Here is a 22,472-nt window from a genome sequence, read left to right as displayed (position 1 = left end):
TTTCCTGTGCACCTCCCCACTTACGGTGCTGGAGTAGATTGGAAGTTGTATATGCTGTGTAGAAGACGAGGAAGAATCTGTTTTGTCTGCAGCTTTGATTCTTCTGGCAGTGAGTCAGCATTGTGTGTAATTCCCCACACTGCTTTGATGAAATGAAAAATCTTCTGGTTCATAGGGAGAGCACTGACAGTTCAACCTTTTCTCCTTTGATAAATTACTTGAAAAAGGGCTCTTCTGAATTAATTCAGCATGGCTGCTGATCTGCGTTCTAGAATTCCATTTCTCCACATATGGGTGGCGGGACGACAGATAAAGAATTGTGCCTTTCTCACCCCGGTTTCTGAGCAGGCTTACCTATTTTGATAGGGACGCAAAGCAACATGAGATTCCAGTTTCCCTGGATGGAATCCAGATGTACTTTTGGGCAGAGTAATTATGCCGGAGGAAGAGCAGGTTTGGAGTAGTGGTTAAGGCGTCAGGTTGGAAACTGGGAGTTCTAGTCTCGCCTTAGGCACAAAGTTGGATAAGTTACTTAGCTCAGTCAATCAGTCATAGGAAGAAGAAGGCAGTGATAAATTACTTCTGAAAATCTTGCTAAGAAAACTGCAGGGACTAATCCAGGCAGTCTCTGGGAGTCAACACTGACTTGGAGGCATTAAAAAAAAAGCATATAAAAAGCACAAGAGTCTGACCACTTGATTAGATCTGACATTCATTCTGCAGAGGGAAATACAACAGAGGAGAAGGGAGAATGGGTGAGAGCTGCAAATCACACAGTGCATCTATTCTGGGAGAGAGAAAAATAAAGCAGCTTAAAAATGCTACATGCTGCAATCGGCAATATTTTAAGGGAAATTAATTTAAGGCAAGGAAATTCCCTGAATGAAAATGACTGTCTTCAAAATGAAATTCCAATTTTAAGCTTATGCAATATAAATTGCATAATACAATGCAATGCAATGCAATGCAATGCAATATATAATCTGCTTACATTAAAATGCGTTTTAAATTATAGTGGATATCTTTTTAATTAGTTTATAATATAAAATTCAAAAATATGAAAAAAAAATAGTAGGGAAACAGGAGGGGAGGAAAAAAGGAAGGAAAAGTGTAGAGAAAAGGGGGAAAAGGTGTTGACTCCCAACTCCCTTTGGTGCAATAAAATAAAATAATAGCATCGAACCTCAACTTTTTTTCTTTTGCATAATAGTACAAACTAGCCATTTCTATAACAAAAAACTTATCTAATTCGTAAAACCCAAAATCAAAGTTTCATTTTTTCCCACCTTAAGCACAAAGTCCGGAAGCGGTTTCTAAGCAGAAACAAAAGTAATTGTGGTTTTTTTCTTTAATCAAAGCAGTCAATTTAGCCATCTCTGCTAACTCCATCAACTTTTGCAGCCGTTCGTCCATTGTGAGGATCAAAGTGTCCTTCCATTTTTGTGCATAAAGTAATCTTGCGGTTGTCAACATATACTGTATAATATCAAAGTTCCAGGTTTTTTCGAAGTCTTTTTCCACTTAACCCAAAAGAAAAGTTTCTGGTTTTATCGTTATATTCACTTTGAGAATTTTCTGTATTAAGATGTGAATCCTGCTCATTTGACTGCATTTCTTTTGACTTGTTTCCAGTGAAATACTTTTTTTCTTTTTATAAAGTTCTATGGATCTCATTGTTTTATTTGGTGTATAGATTAGTAATCAATTATTAAAAGTGAGTGGTCTATTTATTTCTTGACCAGCTATCAGCCGGTGAAGACAATAGTTTAATTCATGGGGAGGATGTCACACAAATTCATTTAAGTATTTTAAAGAATCACAGTATCACAAAGTATCAGAAACTTTATGAATCCCCTTTTTCTCAGCAAAAGGAAGATACAGACTTGGCACCTTGGCAAAAAATTCAAATGGTGGTTTGTTTAAATAATGCATTGCATAGTACGCATAGCCTAATGTTACTTTGTAAGAGTGATAAAGTATTAAAGACTTTGGCAAGTTGTTGAGTTCTAATTCTGGAACAATAAAAATCAGCGTACCAGCATTGCAATTCCTGACTTTGGAACCATCACAAAATTCTCCTGCTACTAAGACACTAATTACAGTCTTAATGACCTGAAGCTTGTAGTTGTGACCTATGCCATCAGCTTGATGGCAGCCTAGTTCTTCATAACATTTGAAACAATTCAGTTAAGGATTCTTTGTTGAACAAGCCAAAATGGCCTGTTATGATTAAGAAATAATAATAAATCATAATGGGTGAATACTCACAATCTCGCGCTGAACCATCCCCAAACCCTGGATCCATGCCATAAAGCAGAGTTCCCCAACTTTTACAGCTTTTTGGACCGGCCCACAAAACTGGAAAAGTTGGGGAATTCTGCTTTATGGCATGAATCCAGGGTTTCTGAGGCGTTGTCTCTCCCCAAAGGGACTAGCCTGCCCCACTTGTTCCAGTGGAAGAGGCCTACTATGTTTTCCAAAGTTTTCAGTTGGCAGAGTCCAGTCTGCTGGTGATTCCCGCCCTCTGGAATATTTTCCCACTGGAGATAAGATCTGCCCCAACACTCCTGGCCTTCTGGAAGAGCCTAAAAAAGCTTTCTCTTCTGGCCAGGGGCCCCAACAGGGGCACATTACATTGGGGGGAGGCGATCCCCATCCCCAGGGCACCCATCGTCTTGGTTTTCAGCTTTTCCATTTAACTCTCCTAATTTTAATTGCCACATACTATCTTTTAAATTTTATATTTATATTACAAGCTGCCCAGAGTTGCTGTATCGGTGAGATGGGCAACATAAAAATGTAATAAATAAATGTGTTGTAGTTGAACTTATTGAATCTTTCTGCCTCTTAAATATTAACAGATTTGATTATAGCATAACCACGTGTAACTGGATTTGAGTTCAATTGGATGTTAGCTTGGCTGGCACACATTGTTGGAAGGAATGAACACGAGACAATGTAATTAAATAAAAATAAAATGGTTTGTGACAATCAATATGGCAGTGCTGGTGACAATGGGGATCTTGGCTTCAATGAGCTAGTTTAGCCTCTGAGGCAGTGTTGACTCCTGGTGACTGCCTGGACACCCCCCTGCAGTTTTCTTGGCAAGGGTTTTCATAAGTTGTTTGCCGTAGTCTTCTTCCTTGGGGTTAGAGCAGTGTTTCTCAACCTTGACAATTTTAAGGCATGTGGACTTCAACTGGCTGTGGAATTCTGGGAGTTGAAGTCCACATGCCTTAAAATTGTCAAGGTTGAGAAACACTGGGTTAGAGAGAGGGAGTGGCCCAAGGTCACCCAGCTGCTTTGTGCAGGCAGGACTAGAACTCACCATCTCCCTGTTTCTAGCCTGGTACCTTAATCACAATGGCAAACTGGCCTAGACACAAGCCGTGATACAAAGATCCAAAAAGAACTATTATTTTGGTTGAAGGTAGTACAGAAGAAAGCCTGCTAATATATTGCGAATATTTTTATTGCTTTGCCCATGGAGGCATGTACAGTATCTTATTAAGGGTTTACAGCAGCGGCTCTCAACCTTTTCTATATCCCGCACCCCTAGAACGCTTCTGATATATTCTCGCACTCCTTACAAAAGTTCAAAATAACGGCTACAAATTATGCATATACACTATAACTTTGAAAACCCAAGTTTTCGCGCCCCCTGGAATATCGTCTTGTACCCCCAGGGAGTGCGAGCACCCCCGGTTGGGAATCCCTGGTTTACAGCATGCTGTGCATGTATCCTGTAACAATTGCAAATTCTGGCAATTTTATTTTGAATTGGAAAATAAATAAAAATACCATTTGACCAATGTTGAATTAGTAATGATAACGTCTCCACCAGAACTGGGATTGACAGTTTAAGGGAAGATATTTATAAACAGAGCTATTAAGTGGTCTTCATTCTCCTCTCTCAAAATTACCTTGGATCCAATGCTCAGTTTGCTCCTGACAAATAATTTTTGTTAAACCTTTAACTCTGTTATTTAATGAGGGCCTTGCTTTTCAAAACAGAATGTGCGTATATACATTGCTATAGCTTTGTTCCAAGTTACAAAGAGTTTAGACATTTGAAGGGATTGTATAACACAGTGATTTTGCATATTTATTCCTCTAGCTCGTTGTTTCTTAACATGACCCCTGAAATCCCCCAAGACCCTCTCAAAGGACAGTGAAATCAAAAATATTTGCTACATATTGAAAATATTTGCAGAAATGTAAAACTGTCACTCTTCATACTGTTCAAGTACTCATGATCAAAAGCCTGAAATAGTACTTTGAAGTCAACCCAGCAGTTAAGATTTGGAGAAAGACTAGGTATAAATTAGTCTATGCATTAGCATTATAGCTCCAAGCTATAATTCTTTCTTTTCTTTTTTCTTTTGGATATGTAATTGCTAGTGATATTTTAACTTACGAATGGTATCATTGCAAGCTAGAAATAATTTCTGTAATAAATATAGACTAGAACTTAGATTTATGACTTTTGTTGTGTTATCCAAAGTGTTGGGACTAAAGAGAATTAAACTGCATATTAATATAGAATGGAAGGGAGAAATCCCCTCTTTGTTTTGACGCAGTGCATTCAGTTATTAAGAAGTCATTGTTTCTGAATATTACATAAGCATTACTAGCTTCAAATAGTTCCTGTGGTTTTGAGGGGAAAAAAAAAAACCTTGCTAAGAAGAATGGCTTCATTACTTCCTTGCAAATTTAAGACCAGGATGTGTATTGATGTATATAACTCACATGTATTGGCTCACGGCAAAGAGTGGTAAAATTCTATTTGTTACAATCTTCACCCTGTTTAAAATAAGTAATTTTAATTGTGCATTTTGAACGCTTTTTTTAAAATTTTGTCTGAACATATGAGTGCTATATGATTTCAAGTTGGATGCAGATGTTCTGTACCTACAGTTAAATTATTTGACGACGAACATAAGAACCCTGTTAGACGAAGCTGTTGAGCCCAGCCTGCTGTTTTATAATAATAATAATAATAATAATAATAATAATAATAATAATAAAAGAAGAAGAAAAAGAAAAAGAAAAAGAAAAAGAAAAGAAGAAGAAGAAGAAGAAGAAGAAGAAGAAGAAGAAGAAGAAGAAGAAGAAGAAGAAGAAGAAGAAGAAGAAGAAGAAGAAGAAGAAGAAGAAGAAGAAGAAGAAGAAGAAGAAGAAGAAGAAGAAGAAGAAGAAGAAGAAGAAGAAGAAGAAGATGGAAGGGATCTTGGAGGTCATCTAGTCCAACCCCCTGCTCAGGCAGGAAACCCTATACCATTTCGGACATATAGGACAAAAGTACAAGACCATCTTCTCACTTCATTAGAGAAAGACTGCACCTCCAAAGAGATCATTCTCAGACCCCAAAACATTCAGGGATTAATAAAACGCCAAGGCTTGGGCTTGAACCCACACAGGCAGTCAAGACAATCGGTAAAGCACTGGTATCTTGTGATCATAACATCCTGTCCCATCCTTACCAGTTGGTAAGCTTGTACCTCTAGTTTGGACTAAGTGGAAGGGTCCAGCCTACTTCAGAGGTCATGTCATGTACAAAGCACTAGGAAATCCCTGAAAGAAGTATATAGTGTGAATCTGAAGCACAAATTAGCATCACATATCTTGAAATGATTTTAAAAAAGGCACTTTTAAAAAGTATAGTGAAAAGAAATAGTAAACAAGTAATAAACATTTGGTGGTAGATCTGCAGCCTGAATACTTGGGAGTTCATCTACATCTATCTGATTTATACTGTATTTGGTATTTTGCCATCAAGTGAATGACTGCTTTTATACAAACACATGACTGATCTCAGAAATGGCAATATTCGTGTATGAGCCATGCATAGTGCTGTCTACATTCTTCTGAATAATCTTCTAATAATGATAGGCAACCAGTAACCCATAGCTTTAGAGTCGAGATCTATTTACAAAAAGAATAAGGATGGGGTCATGCTGGTGATTTGAATTTGGTGTTGCCCCCTACACACACACACACACACACACACACACACACACACACACACACACACGTATAATGAGTCCTGCGTACAAGTGTGTGCATGAATATTCTCTCTGTATAAGAACTTCTTGCCATTGGCATTTTTGCCTGATAATAGGAATCTACTTCTTGCGTTTTTGTTCCCATTTCCTGCCTATAACCCATTTCCTTCTGTTCCTAAAGCCACCTAGTTAACTACTATAACATATTCCATCTAGCCCAGAAACACATCATAAGATGTGATCCTGTTTCGCTTTTAGCTATTTCTTGATTTGCACACACTGTTGCTACACTTCCCCTGCAACATTTGACCCTTTAATCAGTTTTTCCCCCCTGAAGTCTTGCATGACTGTTCATATTTTCCCTCTGATCTTATGTCTTCATAAGTAAGACATTTGAAGCAGAAATAGATGTCAGGCTGCTTTTTTTTTTTTTTGCTCCTACCCCGCTGGAATTTTGATGCAGACCTAATAATAGCATCTTTACATTCTGAACTGAGTGTAAGGGAATATTGACCTCAAACGGTAGGTAGCGTGAAACAAACAGGTCCCTTGTTAGTCTCTGTATGGGTTTTATGGTGCTATGAAGGAGACTAAAAATGTTTACAGACATGATTCATAGATGGAAGAGATGTCTCATTTCTAAAACCTACATAACATCTTACCTGTTGAGAAAACATTAAACTAACCGCTTCATTTAAATAGAAATTTCATACTTAAGCTGCATACTTAAACAGGAGCTTCACATTTACAATCGGGGTTTAATAAGTGAATTGAATGCTAAAAGAATGTCTGTATTTTCTCTTCCTAGACTTTGGAGTTAGTGCATTTTTAGCCACAGGAGGTGATGTAACCCGTAACAAAGTAAGAAAGACGTTTGTTGGCACTCCGTGTTGGATGGCTCCTGAAGTCATGGAACAGGTATAAGACTTAGATGTTTAATATGTCAAATAAGTAAAAGGTAAAGGAATGCCTGTGGATTTTACTCCGCTGGTCATTGCCAACTCTAGGGGGCAGTGCTCATCTCCGTTTTGAGGCCATTGAGCCAGCACTGTCTGAAGACATTTGGGTGGTCATGTAGCCAGCGTGACATCACAAAGTGCTGTTACATTCCCACTGAAGTGCTCCTATTTATTTACTTTCATTTGCATGCTTTTGAACTTTTAGGTTGGCAGGAGTTGAGGCGAGGACGGGAGCTCACCCCATCACATGGCACTTGGGTCTTGAACCCAGGCTGCTGGCTTTCCAGCTGACAAGCCCGGCATCTTAACAGCTAAGCCACGGCGCCGCCCTATTATGATGTCATATATTGATTTAATATACCATTACTAAATTAACTCATCTCTTTTATATTTCCCGATGATAGGTGAGAGGCTATGACTTCAAGGCTGACATCTGGAGCTTTGGAATAACAGCCATTGAATTAGCCACAGGAGCAGCGCCTTACCACAAATACCCTCCAATGAAAGTAAGCATAGCTGGGAAATAAAGTTGTGTAACAAACTTTTCAGGTTTGGGTCTAAAGCTGTGCAAGTGAGTTATGCATCAGAAGTGTACGCTGACCTTGTAATAGCTGGGACATAGTTTAGGACCCTGGTTATCGGTGCCCCCCTCACAGATATAAGTTGTAAAGAGCTTGAGAGATGTTGATTCCCTGCCCTCTTGCCTCTCCATTTTTGTCTCCATTTGTTTCCATCCCAATGAACTTTTTAGACAGAGTTTTCTCCTTCTTTTTTCTTCAGAACACCTGAGGTAGATCAGAATGAAAGATGATGATTAGTGCCATAATCCATATTCAGGTGGCCACTTGAAACTTGAGACTTTGTAGTCCTACCAGTCCCACTCCCCAAATCTTTAGGGTTGTTTTGAATTTCTGAAATTGTCAATTATACTTAGGCATTTATAGCTAGTTTCACTGATTGGTGTATATTCTATAAAATGGTATGGTAGTTCAGAGTCAAGGATATTTATTTGTGTTCAGTGTATGTATTGAAATTATTGTCTAGCTTTCTTTACATATACTGTAATTTAACATTATTTAAATCATTGTTAATTTGGCCAAGACTACTGTACTCTCCAATTTTTATTTTTATTTTTTAAAAAAACAGGTATTAATGTTGACCTTGCAGAACGATCCTCCGACAGTGGAAACAGGAGTAGAAGACAAAGAAATGACCAAGAAATATGGCAAGTCCTTTAGAAAACTAATTTCGTTGTGTCTTCAAAAAGACCCTTCTAAAAGGTACGGTGTTTTTTTTAAAAAAGAGAGATGTAAGAAAGTGAGGCAAAGCATTTAAATGAGGATATAATTTTAAATAATAAATATTTTAAATAATAAAATATAGATTCATTTATACTTAAGTGAGTAAAGACACAGAGAGATCAAGACATCCATCCGATTGCTTGACCCTTGATTTTTCTAATTGGACACACTTTATAATTATTTTATTTATGAAATATATAGATTGCTTCAATGTGTTATGACTTTAGGAAACTCATATACACAGTAAAAAATTAAATACATACAATAATTAATACACAAACAAACAACAAACAAATAAATAAATAATACAATAAAAACACAAAAATGATCAAAAGTTCAGAAAAAGCCAACAAACCTTTAGAACAGTGTTTCTCAACCTTCACAATTTTAAGACATGTGGACTTCAACTCCCAGAATTCCACAGCCAGCAATGCTGGCTGTGGAATTCTGGGAGTTGAAGTCCACATGCCTTAAAATTGTCAAGGTTGAGAAACACTGCTTTAGAAGAACCAGAACATCTCACAATGAAGTTATCACTCACTCTAATCCAGGATCTGAAGTGAAGTAATCAATAACTCCTGGCATTTTCACTGTTTAAAGGAGGCAGTAATAAGTTCATTATTGAAGAAACACTCTTTGACCCAGAGGGCCTCTGTAATTATTGACCACTCTGTAATAGTTCATTTTTGGGGAAGATGATTGAGAAATGTTTATCTCGTACGTCCGCTCTCTTCAAAAGTCATTCCCTATTTTCAAAACACTCAATTTTCTGACCATTTTTAGGAAGAGGTAATGATGAAGCTAACAATGGAGATGGCTTCCTATCATCTTTTTTTCAATTGCCACCAGGTGCTGAATAACAACACCCCAGAAACCAATGAGCATATCACATCAGATTACCAAAGGGGCCTGGAATTGCTAGAGCAGGGGTGTCAAACTCGCAACGTCGTGTGACGTGTCGTGACGTATCGGGACTTTTTCTCCATTGCCAGCAATGGGGTGGGCGCGGTTTCGGCATGACGCATCCGGCCTGCGGGCTGGCAGTTTGACACCCCTGTGCGAGAGGAAGAGGCAGATGATAAAAGAGTATGAAAAATGAAAAAAAAAAATCCTCTATGCTGTTGGAAAAGAATTTGGGGAATTCTTGCCTCTTTTATTTGGTGGAGTTTATTTCTGAACTTGGCTTTATTGGACATCACTGTATCTCTGGAATAATGCATTTAAAGACCCAAAAGCTTTTCTGTTGGTTTACTAGCTATGCTGCAAGAACTTTTTTTTACATGCATTGGTGCATGTCAAATGAAAATAATAATCATAATAACAAACAAGACAGACACCTTAAAGCAGGGGTGTCAAACTGCCGGCCCGTGGGCCGGTTTCATCATACCGGAGCCGCGCCCACCCCATTGCCGGCAATGGCAAAAAAGCTTCGATACATTGCGCAACGTCACGTGACGTCGTGAGTTTGACAAGTCTGCCTTAAAGGTTCTCTAGTAGAACTGAATAACTTAGATTACCTCTTGTGCTATATATGTTTTAAGCGTATGCTACATGTACATTTTTGGGAAATTGATTTTGTTCGACTCTGAAGATCCTTTATAAACTTTTTAAACAATTTGCCTTTTGCTATGTCTCATTAACTCTAGATTCCTGAGGCACGTGCATTAAGCAAAAGTCTACTTCTTGGCCAGAAATAAAATGTTCTCGGTACTTCAGCCTGAAATGCTTTAGAGAACCTGTGTTTGTTAAGATGTCAACTGCACCAGTGGCTCCTTATTGCAACATAGGATTAAAAAATAACATAGGAAAAAACCCTATAAATACTATAATACTAACCATTTTTATTTATTTATTTATTAGAGCTTGTTAATTTTTTATTTTAAATTCAAAAGCAGTGTATTCATTATTCTGCTAACATGATCAAGTGATTTCCAATTCTATTTTAAGTATCAGAAACATCATTACTTATCGTTCGGTGTGAAATGATTTCTTTCAGACTATTAACTGCATCAAAGTCCTAGATAATACTTTATCTTCCCCATCCTTTCTATCTCTCTCCCACCCGCATGCCCAGTTAACAACAAATCAACATTATCTTGTAGCTGTGTAAATAATTCCATCCCTATGTGGTTGCTGAGAATGTTTCTAGCCACTAGATGGTGCAATTGCTGAGGTCTGTATAGGAATGATCAAAATTAAGCTGATTCTTTTTCAGAATCTACAATCTATACTTGCTCTGGGGAGAGAGGATCTAAATGCTTTATTTTTAAAAATGGAAGTTGGATTGAAAATAGTTCCTGGATAAAAAGTTTGCATGGAGGGTTATATTAATTAATGCTTAAAATAATAGTTTATTATGTGTTAAGAGTTAGTCCACTTCTTCCACCCACTTCTGGATAGCTGTGTTGAAGTCTTACTTAAAGAGCTCAAGAGAGATGTTGATGATTGAGGATTTCTGCTCCTATTTCATGTTTATATCCGATATTTCATACTGTCATTTAGCAATGATGGACCAATGTGTTGGTCTACACTGTTTTTGATGCTGTTTTCAGAAGTGAAATTGTTATTATGCTAATAGACAAACTATCAATTTGATACAGATGATTTCTAGATAGAATAAGAATTTAATAATTCTCAAAGTGAGATAAGTAACTTCTTCACATCCAAAGTTGGGCTAATTCTGAAACTGCTTAAACAAACTTATTCTAAATCTGGATTTTATTTTTCTTCACCATCTATAGCAGTAAACCTGCCTCTCCAGTCTCCAGTGGAAGAATTTCCTAGCTCCCATAGCATAGATGGAGTGGGATACTGAATAGGATTGGATTTATAGGGGATATTGATTCTGTTGCTAACAGAATATCATTACAACTAAATTTCAGTAGTGTAAATCTTTGATTAATGAACTAATTCAGAAAGAGATGCCTGTTTTTTCTGAATATCCATTAAATCCAAAGGTATGATATTCATGGTGATTTAAATTATTGGTATAATGGCATATTTATACAACTTATGCAAATGTGTCAACCCTCATAGGGTTGTTGTTGTAGAGAAAATAGGAGGAAAGAGTATTAAGTATATTTGCCGCCTTCATTTATTTATAACAATAATATAGGTGGGATAAAATCAGATAAATAAATATCTTAAATGCAAATCAAACTGCCTCATCTTGACTACTTTCGATGCAACGGAATGCCCATTGTTTTAGAGTGACAGTTAGATGGAAATGTTATAGATTGCATCTGAAATGTATTAAATGAAGATTATTATTAAACTGAGATTTTTACTGTCTGTAAATAGGTTGGGAGATGATTCATTTACTTTCTTTTTAATACATAAAACAGTACATTGGATTTATATTTATGGCAAAATATGAATTTTTCTCAAAGGAATGAGTCTACAGAGCAATAGCATTTAGGCTTATACTGTATACTGCCCCGTAGAAATTTACAGCACTTTCTGGGCAGTTTACAATGTAATCTGGATCTTCATTTTACCGTCCTCGGAAGGATGGAAGGCTTAGCCCCATCAAGATCGAACTCCAGGCTGTGGGCAGAGTTTGCCTGAAATACTGCATTTTAACCACCGCATCGCCAGGGCTTCTGGGAACAGTTGACATAGGTTGTAAGAAATTGTTTAAACAACTTTTTAATATGGGTTATATTAGTAAATTTTGATCTTATATATAAAGTGTAATGATCTTTTTTTTAAAAAAGAAAAACATAGGATATTGAACTCAACATACATTCTTAATACTTTTCACTGGATGTCTAATGGTGAATGCTCTGAACAACATGCAGTAGACGTGGTCGATGAACACAGTGCTAGAATGATAGTCTTAATTGTCTTTTTAATCTCTCTTTTAGGCCTACCGCAGCAGAACTTTTAAAATGTAAATTCTTCCAAAAAGCAAAGGTAAAATATTTTATTCAGCAAGTAAATCCTGTTTTGAGATCAGTATGAATGCTTCTGCTTCTTGGGGCTGGACTTAATTATAACAATTTTGATCTTTACAGACCAGAGAATACTTGATTGAAAAACTACTTACAAAAACACCTGATATAGGACAGAGGGCAAAAAAGGTAGGGTTCCTTGTAATTGCCTTTCATTTTTTTTCTTTTTCGTTTTTTGGGAATTAATGCATAACAAAGTCATGGACACAGTTATATGGACACACTGCTGATCATTGCCGTGCATAACTATAGCGCTGTTAAAAGGCAGACAATCTGTGACAGCTACACTCTTCTGAGACTTCTTCTTGAGCTCCAGATTCAGCATTTGGACAGCTACCATGCCTGAATGCATAGAGAACTTGTGACTCTAAATGTTGCTGAATCACAGCTCCCATTATTCCTTACAATTTTCTATGGGAACATCTGGTGAATTATAGGTTTCCTATCCCTGCTGTACAGACACAGAATTGCTATGCTAAGTATAGAAGAATTGAGGCCTTGTGAGTTACTCCCATTGTTGTTGTTGTTGTTTGCCTAAGCTTGGCAATTTAGGCAAAAGATTTTATTGTACTGTATTGGCATAGTTATTCTGTATAGTGGTATAGTAACAATAGTGTATTTATGTGTTTGGTGGGAAGAGAAAAAGCAAAGAAGATGAGGATGGATAGAAGATCTTTATTACTGCCAACCCAATTTTAGCACTGATTATTCATCTTTTTCATAGTTTAGTTATTGTTAGCTCCTTTGACTATATTCAGTGGAATAAAAAGTTAGTATACAAATAATGTAGTGAAATACATGTAGCTATTCTTCTAGATCCACTTTAAGGTTTAGGAGACTGAGATTTTCTTTTGGGACTTTGGGTTTTAATTTTTCCTTCGGTATAAAGCTGTTGTGGCATTTGCAATCAAGAAAACAACATCACATTCATGTTAAGAATAATAATAGAGTGGCCCAGAGATTATTCTTCTGTCGAATTCTAATCAAAAGAAGGCAAGATTTAATTGAACCTCAACCTGTAAGTAGATCCACAACTAAACAATATTGACATCTCTTTGCTGAGGGGATAATGTCTTGTTTAACCTTCTCTAACCTGGTTAGTTTTAATCTTGTCAGCTTCAGTCAAAATGGAAATCATATGGGATAATGAGAATTGTTGTGCAAATATTTGAACAATTAGTAAAAACTCATCTAGTCAAAACAGGCATGTTATATAGCATTGATTTCAGCTAGTCCCCGTTTCCTTCTCTATTATGTTGCACTGTGTAAGTATCTATGTGAGAGAATGTGCCAACTCTTTCAGGGAGGCAAGGTCAAGAAACAGAAGCCGCAGGGATTCCAAAAATTCTCTTTATTGTTACAGGGTAGAGTAACAAAACCTTGGAAGCCTATCACAGTTTTACTCTACTCCCTCATATACCAAATAAAATCAAGGCAGGGCTATTTTAAATGTCTTTGTCACATTTTTCACTTTCTCAGGACTATGTCTTGACAACTGCCTTCCGTTAATGGTTCTTTGCGCCTTTCCTCCTACTCAAGGGCAGGTCTAGATTCTATCATAGAGAGACTGGAAGAGGGAGATCTTATATTAATTTAGCTCTTCAGATGTCGACAACTCCCAGAATTCCCCTCTTAGGACCCTTTTGATTCAAGTCATTTTTTTGGTTTAAGCCTTTGTGTTTTCTTTGGCAAAAACAGATACAGAAAAAATTTAAAATCAGTCTGGATTCTGGTATTTTTGACCATCAGAAAAACACCTCATGTTTCCCCCCCCCAACCCATTGCTTTGTGATCAGGGGAAGTCCTTAATGTATTTTTAACACTGAAGGAGTGTAAACGTCACTTACGGTCATATCTTTTTTTAACAAAGGCCATAAATAATAAATCTAGCTTGAGGTGACTTTCTTTGCTAGGCCTGTGACATTGGGGGTGGAAATTGCAAACTGGTTTGAATTGTTTTGACAGCTCTTCAAGTCGATCTCTCTTTGGAACAGATGTCCTTAGCATTCAGGTAGCAAATTCCTCTCAAGTGTTGTTCTGATAGGAATTCAGGCTGTTCAGGGACAGCCACTAGATGGAGTGGATTGCCCGTTGTTTTTTCAAATAGCCAATAGGTACAGATTCCCAACTTATGGTTATGGTTGTTCACCAAACTACAGTTTGATTTTAGCAGACAGTGGCTCTTCTACAGATAGATAACACTGCTTAATCCTAATTTATTTTTTTTTAGTACAGCTATCCTGTATTTGAAAGCCAAAACACATCAGTACTTCTCTTTTCCATCTAAATGGTAGCTAGGAGGCCAGTTTTGAAGTTCCAAATGTCTCAAGCGGAACTGTTCCATAAATATTGCAAAATTCTGGTTTTAATTGAGTTAGTTAGGCTTTTCAATTCTATTTCATGTCAGTAAAGCTAATTTTTTTCCCCTAGTTCAAAATAAATTTTTAAATATATCCTTTAACATAGATATTCCTATTGGAAATTAGGGGGAAAAAAGGTTCCCCTTTGCTTTCTGTTACCAGGATAAAGTGATGGTATTATGATATGCAGCATATTCAGAAAGGGTCCTTTATAAAATGCAAAAACTTTAAAGCAAGCTTGTCCCTTAGGAATCTTAAAAGGCTACTTTGAAAACTGACTCTGGCTCTTTGTGTACATGTGTGTGCACATCTGTGTATGTGTGCATGAGGCCAATTCACTTTGCTGGTAGTCTCAGTGGAAGTCTCGTCCTTCCGAGGGCTCAGCTTCTTTAGAATTTCATGGAAGCATGTTTTGCTCAACTAGGTTGCTTTGCAAAAGGCTACCATTGAGTTCTTTGCACAACTCAAGCACTGTGCATTGTTCAAATCTTTCTTTTCCAATTTTAAGATGTTTATCAGTGTCTTGACATTTGTAAATAAATACAAGCACAATAAATACAATAAATATAAATACAAGACCTGATTGAGTAGGTATTATGTACTTGCAAGCCTATAGGTTTCTGTTGAAGCATGTGCTTCATTTTTTCATGGAGGAAAAAAGGCCCAAGTTCTTTTTGAATATTTCAACTGAACTTGACAAAACAAGCTTATCAGTTTTGTGTAACTTTTTACATATTTTTTGATTGATTAATTCAAGACTCTGGCTTAACAGTAGTTTATGTCAATACATTTGAAGGCCAGATCTGGAAATCATTATGTATTATGCATTTGCTTTATCAATTTCTATTTGCACAGAATTATTTCTTTTTTAAAAATTGTAAATGACTGATTTATCAGTAGCCTGAGAAATGCATTTGTTACTGTGAATTGTGTCTGTATTTATTCCTAAAATATACAGCAGATGGCAGTAGTACATTTGCTAGTAATAATATTTGTATAAGTATGTACTAAGAGTAGAGAATTATATATTTCATGCTAAAAGGGAAAAATGTTCTTAGTAATTGGTAAAACTGTTAACATTTTATTCTAGATTTGCTCTTTTTACAAGTATTTATTGGCCGTACAAAATGTCAGGCCCCATAGGCAAATTATTACATAAATACATTAAATATTTATATTCTTAATTACTTTCTTCTACATATATTCTTATTTTCTTGAGACATGACTTTTGAACATTCCTAAATACAATAATGTTTTCTCTGAAAAAAAAAAGATTAATAAAACTAATAAAACCTATTGTAATTAGCCAATGAGATCTGACTTTTAATCCTACCTATTGCATATTATTTCATAAGCAACGTTGTAATAATACAGAATATGCTGAATACATTTAATAATGTTACAGAATACCAAATATTTAATGCCAAAAGGCATGTTGATGAGCTGGGTCCTGTAACTGTACTAACAGCTCTCCCACTGTTAGAGTTGCAAGGGAGATTTTTTCATTGAGAATTGTTTTCAAAATGAATTCTGTGATTTGTCCTTGATATGTTGTGTTTGACATGGTTCTCTTAGTAGTGTATATTCAGGACAGCTTTTTCCCAACAAAGTGCCAGCCTGTTGTGTCAGATCAATTTCCATAATCTCCACCCATGTGTGGAAGGTACAATTTTTGGGAAAGACTGTTCCAGAGTTTGACTTATGGACTAGGCCAGGTATTATTTCACTTGGCAGAATAACGTATTTTTAATTATGCTCAGTAATTTTCCTCCATAATCCTCAAAGATTAAACCAAACTGAGGTAGCGTGAGCAAAACACCTATATTAGGCGTGTCAATTTAAAAATACTAGTTATTTTATCATTAATAGTTATAGACCTGACATAAACTAAAGTTAGGAACAGGGATTTATAGACTGTTTGTACATCTCTTCCTTCCTTTCCCTATTTTGTGCATGTGCTGTAAGCTCCTGAAACCCATCATGTCATTTTTGTTATGTTTAGCATAGATTAGAGGGGACACATAAACACAGACATAATTATAGTTGCCACTAGAGGGAAAAGTCTAAAGACGTCATTTCTAAGCCCACTGTGAACTCTTTTAGGCTTCTTTTTTCAGGCTTTAAGATCTTGTGGTTAGACAAAAATGGAAAACTCAATTCTCTATAGGGTTCCCCTTTTTTAATCCAGTCTCCTGTGTGGACTTATCTTTCAAATATAGAAATCCTTTGGAGGCATGTTCTTTTTTTTTTTTGGTCGCCACAGTTGTTAGCGAATCACTGCAGCTGTAAAGTGAATCTGGCTTCCCCATTGATATTTCTTGTCACAAAAGATGCTGCAACTGTCATAAATACATGCCAGTTGCCAAGTGTTCAAATTTTGATCACATGTCCATGGGTATACCGCGACGATTGTAAGTGTGAAAAATGGTCATAAGTCTTTTTTTTCCCCTCAGTACTGTTTTAACTTAGAATGATCACTAAACAAATAGTTTTAAGCTGAGGACTATTTGCATCTGTTTAACTTAAAATATATTAGAATTTTACATGCTACAAACTGTGTAAAATGAATTCGGTAACTATTTATACAGCATAGTTATCTCTGAAATATTCAAATGTTTCTATGGAGAATCTCAAGGCAATAACACAAGTCCTGCTGACTTTATCTTAACAGCTTTGTGCAGGTCCTTTTATATTTATGGAATATGCTACTTGAGGATTTTTTCTTCTTCTCCCAATTGGTTCCACATGCAGATAGGATTTTGAGAACAGTGGGGTTGAACCATTATGCTGCTCTGTGGCTAAAATGAAGCTGTTGGGAAGGGGGGGGGAGATAAATGAATGAATGAGTGAGAAGTGATAAAATGCTGTCTGTGAGAGAAGGAATAGCTTCCCAGTAAGGTGTTTGCTGAAAATAAATCACAAGTAACCCTCAACTTATGACCACAAATGATAAGCAAGACTGTCACATGACAGTAGAAGTGTCATAAATAACACACCAGTTGCCAAACGCCTGAATTTTGATCACCTGACCACTTGGATGCTGCAATGGTCATAAGGGTGAAAGCCAGTGTGGCAGCATTTTCAGGTATTATTAGAAAAATGTGCACTATCGGGTTGCTTGGGATTAAGGCCATATTAACAAATGACCAGGTCTCTGTACCTTTTACTCTGGCACATGTCTCATTTGGCTTGGGAATAGCATGATTAAGGCATCTTTCTGAATTACTTGGCCAGCATGGAGAGTGAAACTATGAAACATATTTTTTTTAATTTTCTGGTCATAGCAGGAAGAATGATATCAGAAGTTGATGCTTGAGAAATCACTGTTTATTTTCTCTATATGGTTGAATTTTGAATATCTGTGTTCCACATTTGAGGAGAGACTGTATGGGACTATACTTCTATATATTGATGGTCCCCACCTCTATATTTCTAGTTTGAGAGGACAATGGACAATTGTTGGAACTTTTTTGCCTTTTTTAAAAAAAACTGTTGATTTTACATCATTGGGTGTTTTCGGTTGTTCAGTATGTTTTAGGGCAGGGGTCCCCAAACCCCGGTCCATGGACTGGTACCAGGCTGCAGCATGTCAGAAACTGATCCACACAAACAAAGAAAGCCCCATCCGCAGGATGCAGAGAGTACATGAAACTACGCCTCCCTCTGATCCACGGAAAAATCTCTCTCCACGGAACCGGTCCCTGGTACCCAAAAGGTTGGGGACCTCTGTTTTAGGGAACTTGTTTTCCTGTTTCTTAGTTTGCTATTGCTAGTAGTTTGTTTTCTGATCCTCCTTTTAGAGGTCCATAATGAGTAGAAAGAGAATATAGAGAATATCATTGGGTTTTTTTCCAAAAATGTGATAGTTACAACATACATTATATCAGAAGTGGATTCTGAGTGCAAAGAGTTAGGTATGGGATCCATTTACTCAAGAGTTATCTCCTGCAGTCATTAATGATGAGCAGGATACAGAGGAGGCTCTATAATGTATTTTTCACACCTCGCTATTCTTTCCTCATTTACAGAGTAAAGGAAAAATTTCAAATTCATGTCTGACATCAAGATTGCCACATGTGGTAAAATGCAGTAAAATGTATGCATTAAAGAACCCTCTTTCCCGTACACTTTTGTAGCTAATAAAAATATCTTTGGTAAAAGTGAAAGGACCTCTTTTAAACCGTTTTTCTTCTTTCCCCATAAATGTTCTCCATAAAAGTCTTAATTAAATGGGATAATATTCGTTTTTATAAACATCTTTTATGGTAATTCAATTATAACTGAACAAATGAATATTTGATGAGTTGCTTGTAGTGCAATAATGACATCAATTTGCACATACGTTAAACTGAATTCTAGTGGTTTAAGTCTGAATGAGTTTATTTCACCATCCATAGTTGCTATTGCTTTTACTGTAGCTTATTATCATATCATAGGGTTTTTTTCCACTCTTAAAAAAATCTTTATACTTAGATGGGATTATCTTTATTAGTATTGCTATTCTCAATTGGTGCCAGTCACATTAGCAAAAATATTCTCCCCTGTGCAAGGCATGAACATTTCTCCATCTTCTAGCTTCTTCTTCTTGAATTGTAACCAGAATAATTGTGGGGTGGGGGCAACCCCACAAAAACATATCCACGTCCAGCAGAATTGGGTTTTCTTGTGGTTCACCTTGCTTTTTGCCTCTTTCCATCGCTGTTTATTTCATCCTCCACTTTGTCTTGCATTCTCTGTTTACAGCTGACATTCATCTTGTCTTCTTACACCATTGTGCTATTCTGACACGGTGCTTGTTGATCCTGCACACATACACAAACACAAGAGTTTTTGGTTTGGGTACAGTTTAATGTCAGCCATTCTTCCCCCATTTCTTTCACCTGTGTGTTTTCTTGTTAATGACCTGCATGTGTGTATATAGTATATGACCTGTCTCTTTTCTTACCGTATGTTAATTTGTCTTTCTAAGATTGAAAATTCTTACTATATTTCCCTGATTTATTTACAAATCATTTGGCTTTTCAAGCAACCTTTTTGTTTAGGGGAAATAAAAGAAACAAAATTAGAAGTTCTGCTTTCCCCCGCTCCTTTGCCACAATAATACTAATTGTCACAGCATGACATAATTTAGTCCAACTCCGATAGTAGATTTTCTTAGAACAAAGGAAGAGAAAGTGTGGCAAAAGTGGGTCTGTGTTTCCTAATGCGTAGTGGTTAGAATATTAGACTACGATTGGGGATTAAAAAAAATAAAAGTCTCCCTTGAGTTGATGTTGCTTTTTTTTGACAACAGTATGGAACAGTATTGAATTGGTGTTGGGTTTGCCATTGTCTTCTCAAGGGATGCTTCTTCAACTTCTTGTACTACTTTTCTGCCTTGGGATTTCCTGATAGTTTCCTATCCAAATGCAGACCAAGTATCACCTTGCAAGACATTTCAAGATTTGTGATGTGTTTCCTTGCAAAATAAATTACAGGTAGTCCTTGCTTAAGGACCACTTGTTCAACAACTATTCAGAGTTGCACAAGCACTGAAAAAGGAGATGGATCCTTGAACTTGCAACTGTTGCAGCTTCCCCGTGCTCACTCGTTTGTGATTCAGGCACTTGGCAAATGGTGAGCATTGATGACAGTCACAGTGTCCCATGGTCATTTGATCGCCATTTGTGACCTTCACTGCCAGATTCCAATAAGAAAGTCAGTGGGGAAACCAGCAGGAAATCACAAGTCATGGTCGTGTAACATCACACTTAACTGCTCATGGCGATTCATTAAAGGCAACAGCCATTGTCGCATTTTTCAATTCATGACTGACTTGCTTAGTGACAGAGGGGCGGGATCCAATTGTGGTCAGTAAATGAGGGCTACTTGTACATTAGACTTTTATGTCTAGCGATATATACAGTATTTTGTGTGTGTGTCTCTCTGTGTAGTATATCCACTGCAGGAGGAAGGAAGGCCTTCCCATCAAAAATTATGGATGGTAACATACAACGGTGGTCCAGTGTGGTTTGACAGGTAGATGTTTCTCAATTTCCCAGTTTCCTAAGGCTGAAAAATCCAACTTTGGAAAGGTCCAAAGTTGCCTAGCCAGCTTCCATGCCTAAAAGAGAACTAGAACTCAGAGTCTCCTGGCTTGTAATCCAACATTATTATTATTTTACTATTTTTATTTTTTATTATTTTTATTTCTTTTATATTGTCTTTATTTCCTGTAAGCTGCTTAGAGTCGCCATGAGTGAGTAGGTGTCAATATAAATTTTCCAAATAAACATGTTTAGCTATTTACAGTAAACTGGTCTCTCTGTGTGTACATGTATACACATACGAACATTCATACATACATGTTAAATGCCTTATGCCTGCACTTAATAAAAATCCTTCATAGAGACCAAAAGGTCTCTTATATAGCAGAGTGGAATGTTGGGGGTCCAGTCCCCTCTCTCAGAAGCCCTCCAAGTCTTCACCTTCTAGTCCATCTCCTGCTACATCCTATCCTCTGGGGCAGAGGTCACCAACCTTTGTCGGTTGGTGGACCAGAGGAAAAGGGAGGGGAAAGCATTTTACATGTGTGTGTGCAAACGGGGCAGGGCTAGCGCATACCGCAAACGGTGGGGCTAGCGCGTGCCACAGACAGAGCGGGGCTAGCACCTGCATGATACTCACTAGCCCTGCCCCGTTCTTGCGTGCCAAAGCGCCTTGTTTCTGCGCCCTGCGGTATGGTGGCGGCTGTTTTTGAGCCTTGCAGTGTGGCAACAGCCTGTTTTTGCGCCCCACAGTGCAGCGGCGGCCCATTTTTGCACCTCGCGGCACAGCGGCGGCCCATTTTTGTGCCCCGAGGCGCCGCAGTGGCCCGTTTTTGTGCCCTGAGGCACGGCAGCGTCCCATTTTTGCGCCCTGTGGCACGGCATCCTATTTTTTTACCCCGCGGCTGCAGTGCTAGTGCAAGTGAGGGAGGAGGCCATGGCCCACTACCAGGCTGCGGCCCACAGATTGGGGATCCCTGCTCTGGGGGATACCTCAGTTAGCATGGAGTTGTGACATCTTTTTTTAATTTTATGATGATTAAAAAGGCAGAATGCCTAAAGTGCAGTCATATCTATAATGCCATTTCCTGGTTGTGAAGGGTAAAAGTGTGGTAGCTAAAGGGTTTATCTCATTCTTCCTCACTGTGGAAAATACTCCTAATTTCCCTTCTCTCCAAATAGTAAAACATTAATAATAAAAAATAAAATATAAAGTACTCATTTAATCTTTAAATATTAAAATGCCAGTGTTCAGGATTGAAGGAGATAGATCACAGAACTATTTAGATCCTGATGAGCTTCTTACAAAAACAGAAAATGGAAAAGACATGCTCCGAACAAACCACAAGATGGCGCTGATTTGTTACAATTTTATATTTTGTCCAGAATCTACAGGAAGTATCTGGAGAGACTTCAAATAATTATTACATAGTTAAAAAAAATGTATTTGCACACAGCCAGAAGCAAGAATAAAGGCTGCAGCTGAACACTCAAGTCTATAAGTTGTACAGAAAAATAAAAGACAGGAGACTAAAAACAAAATCAAATTCCTAGTATAAATTCCAACTTCACCTATTACTATTTCAAAAACAAAACAAAACGCTCACCAAAATCTTCTTGAAGCAAGATCCTTTAAAAAAGAAACAAAACAAAAAAAAAACTAGACCAAGTCCAGCTTCTCAGGGTATTCTAGGTGTTTATCAGAGACTAGGCCCCATTCCTTTCTACTTTCTTTCCAAAAACTTCTGAGTTCGGTTCTTTGTTATAAAATCATCAAGCCTTTCCTAGCTCTAGCCAGGAAGGTAGGCCTGAGATCTCACACCCTATATATCAATGATCCCCAACCTTTCAGGCTTGGCACCCCGGCA

General features: G+C 37.3%; 1 protein-coding gene across 1 annotated transcript in view; it reads left to right on the top strand.

Annotated features, from left to right (window-relative positions):
• The window catches only part of STK39 (serine/threonine kinase 39), a 68,184-nt gene that overhangs the window by 5,976 nt on the left and 39,736 nt on the right, over positions 1-22,472 (top strand). Inside the window, exons 5-9 of the mRNA XM_015816394.1 lie at positions 6,814-6,923; positions 7,369-7,470; positions 8,111-8,244; positions 12,132-12,180; positions 12,282-12,347. Of these exons, the coding sequence (XP_015671880.1) occupies positions 6,814-6,923; positions 7,369-7,470; positions 8,111-8,244; positions 12,132-12,180; positions 12,282-12,347 (461 nt within the window). The remainder of the gene's footprint in view (positions 1-6,813; positions 6,924-7,368; positions 7,471-8,110; positions 8,245-12,131; positions 12,181-12,281; positions 12,348-22,472) is intronic.

This window comes from Protobothrops mucrosquamatus, unplaced genomic scaffold, assembly GCF_001527695.2.
Source record: "Protobothrops mucrosquamatus isolate PMUCROS unplaced genomic scaffold, P.Mucros_1.0 scaffold446, whole genome shotgun sequence".
Classification (NCBI taxonomy): domain Eukaryota; kingdom Metazoa; phylum Chordata; class Lepidosauria; order Squamata; family Viperidae; genus Protobothrops; species Protobothrops mucrosquamatus.
This window is presented reverse-complemented; position numbering and strand designations above follow the sequence as displayed.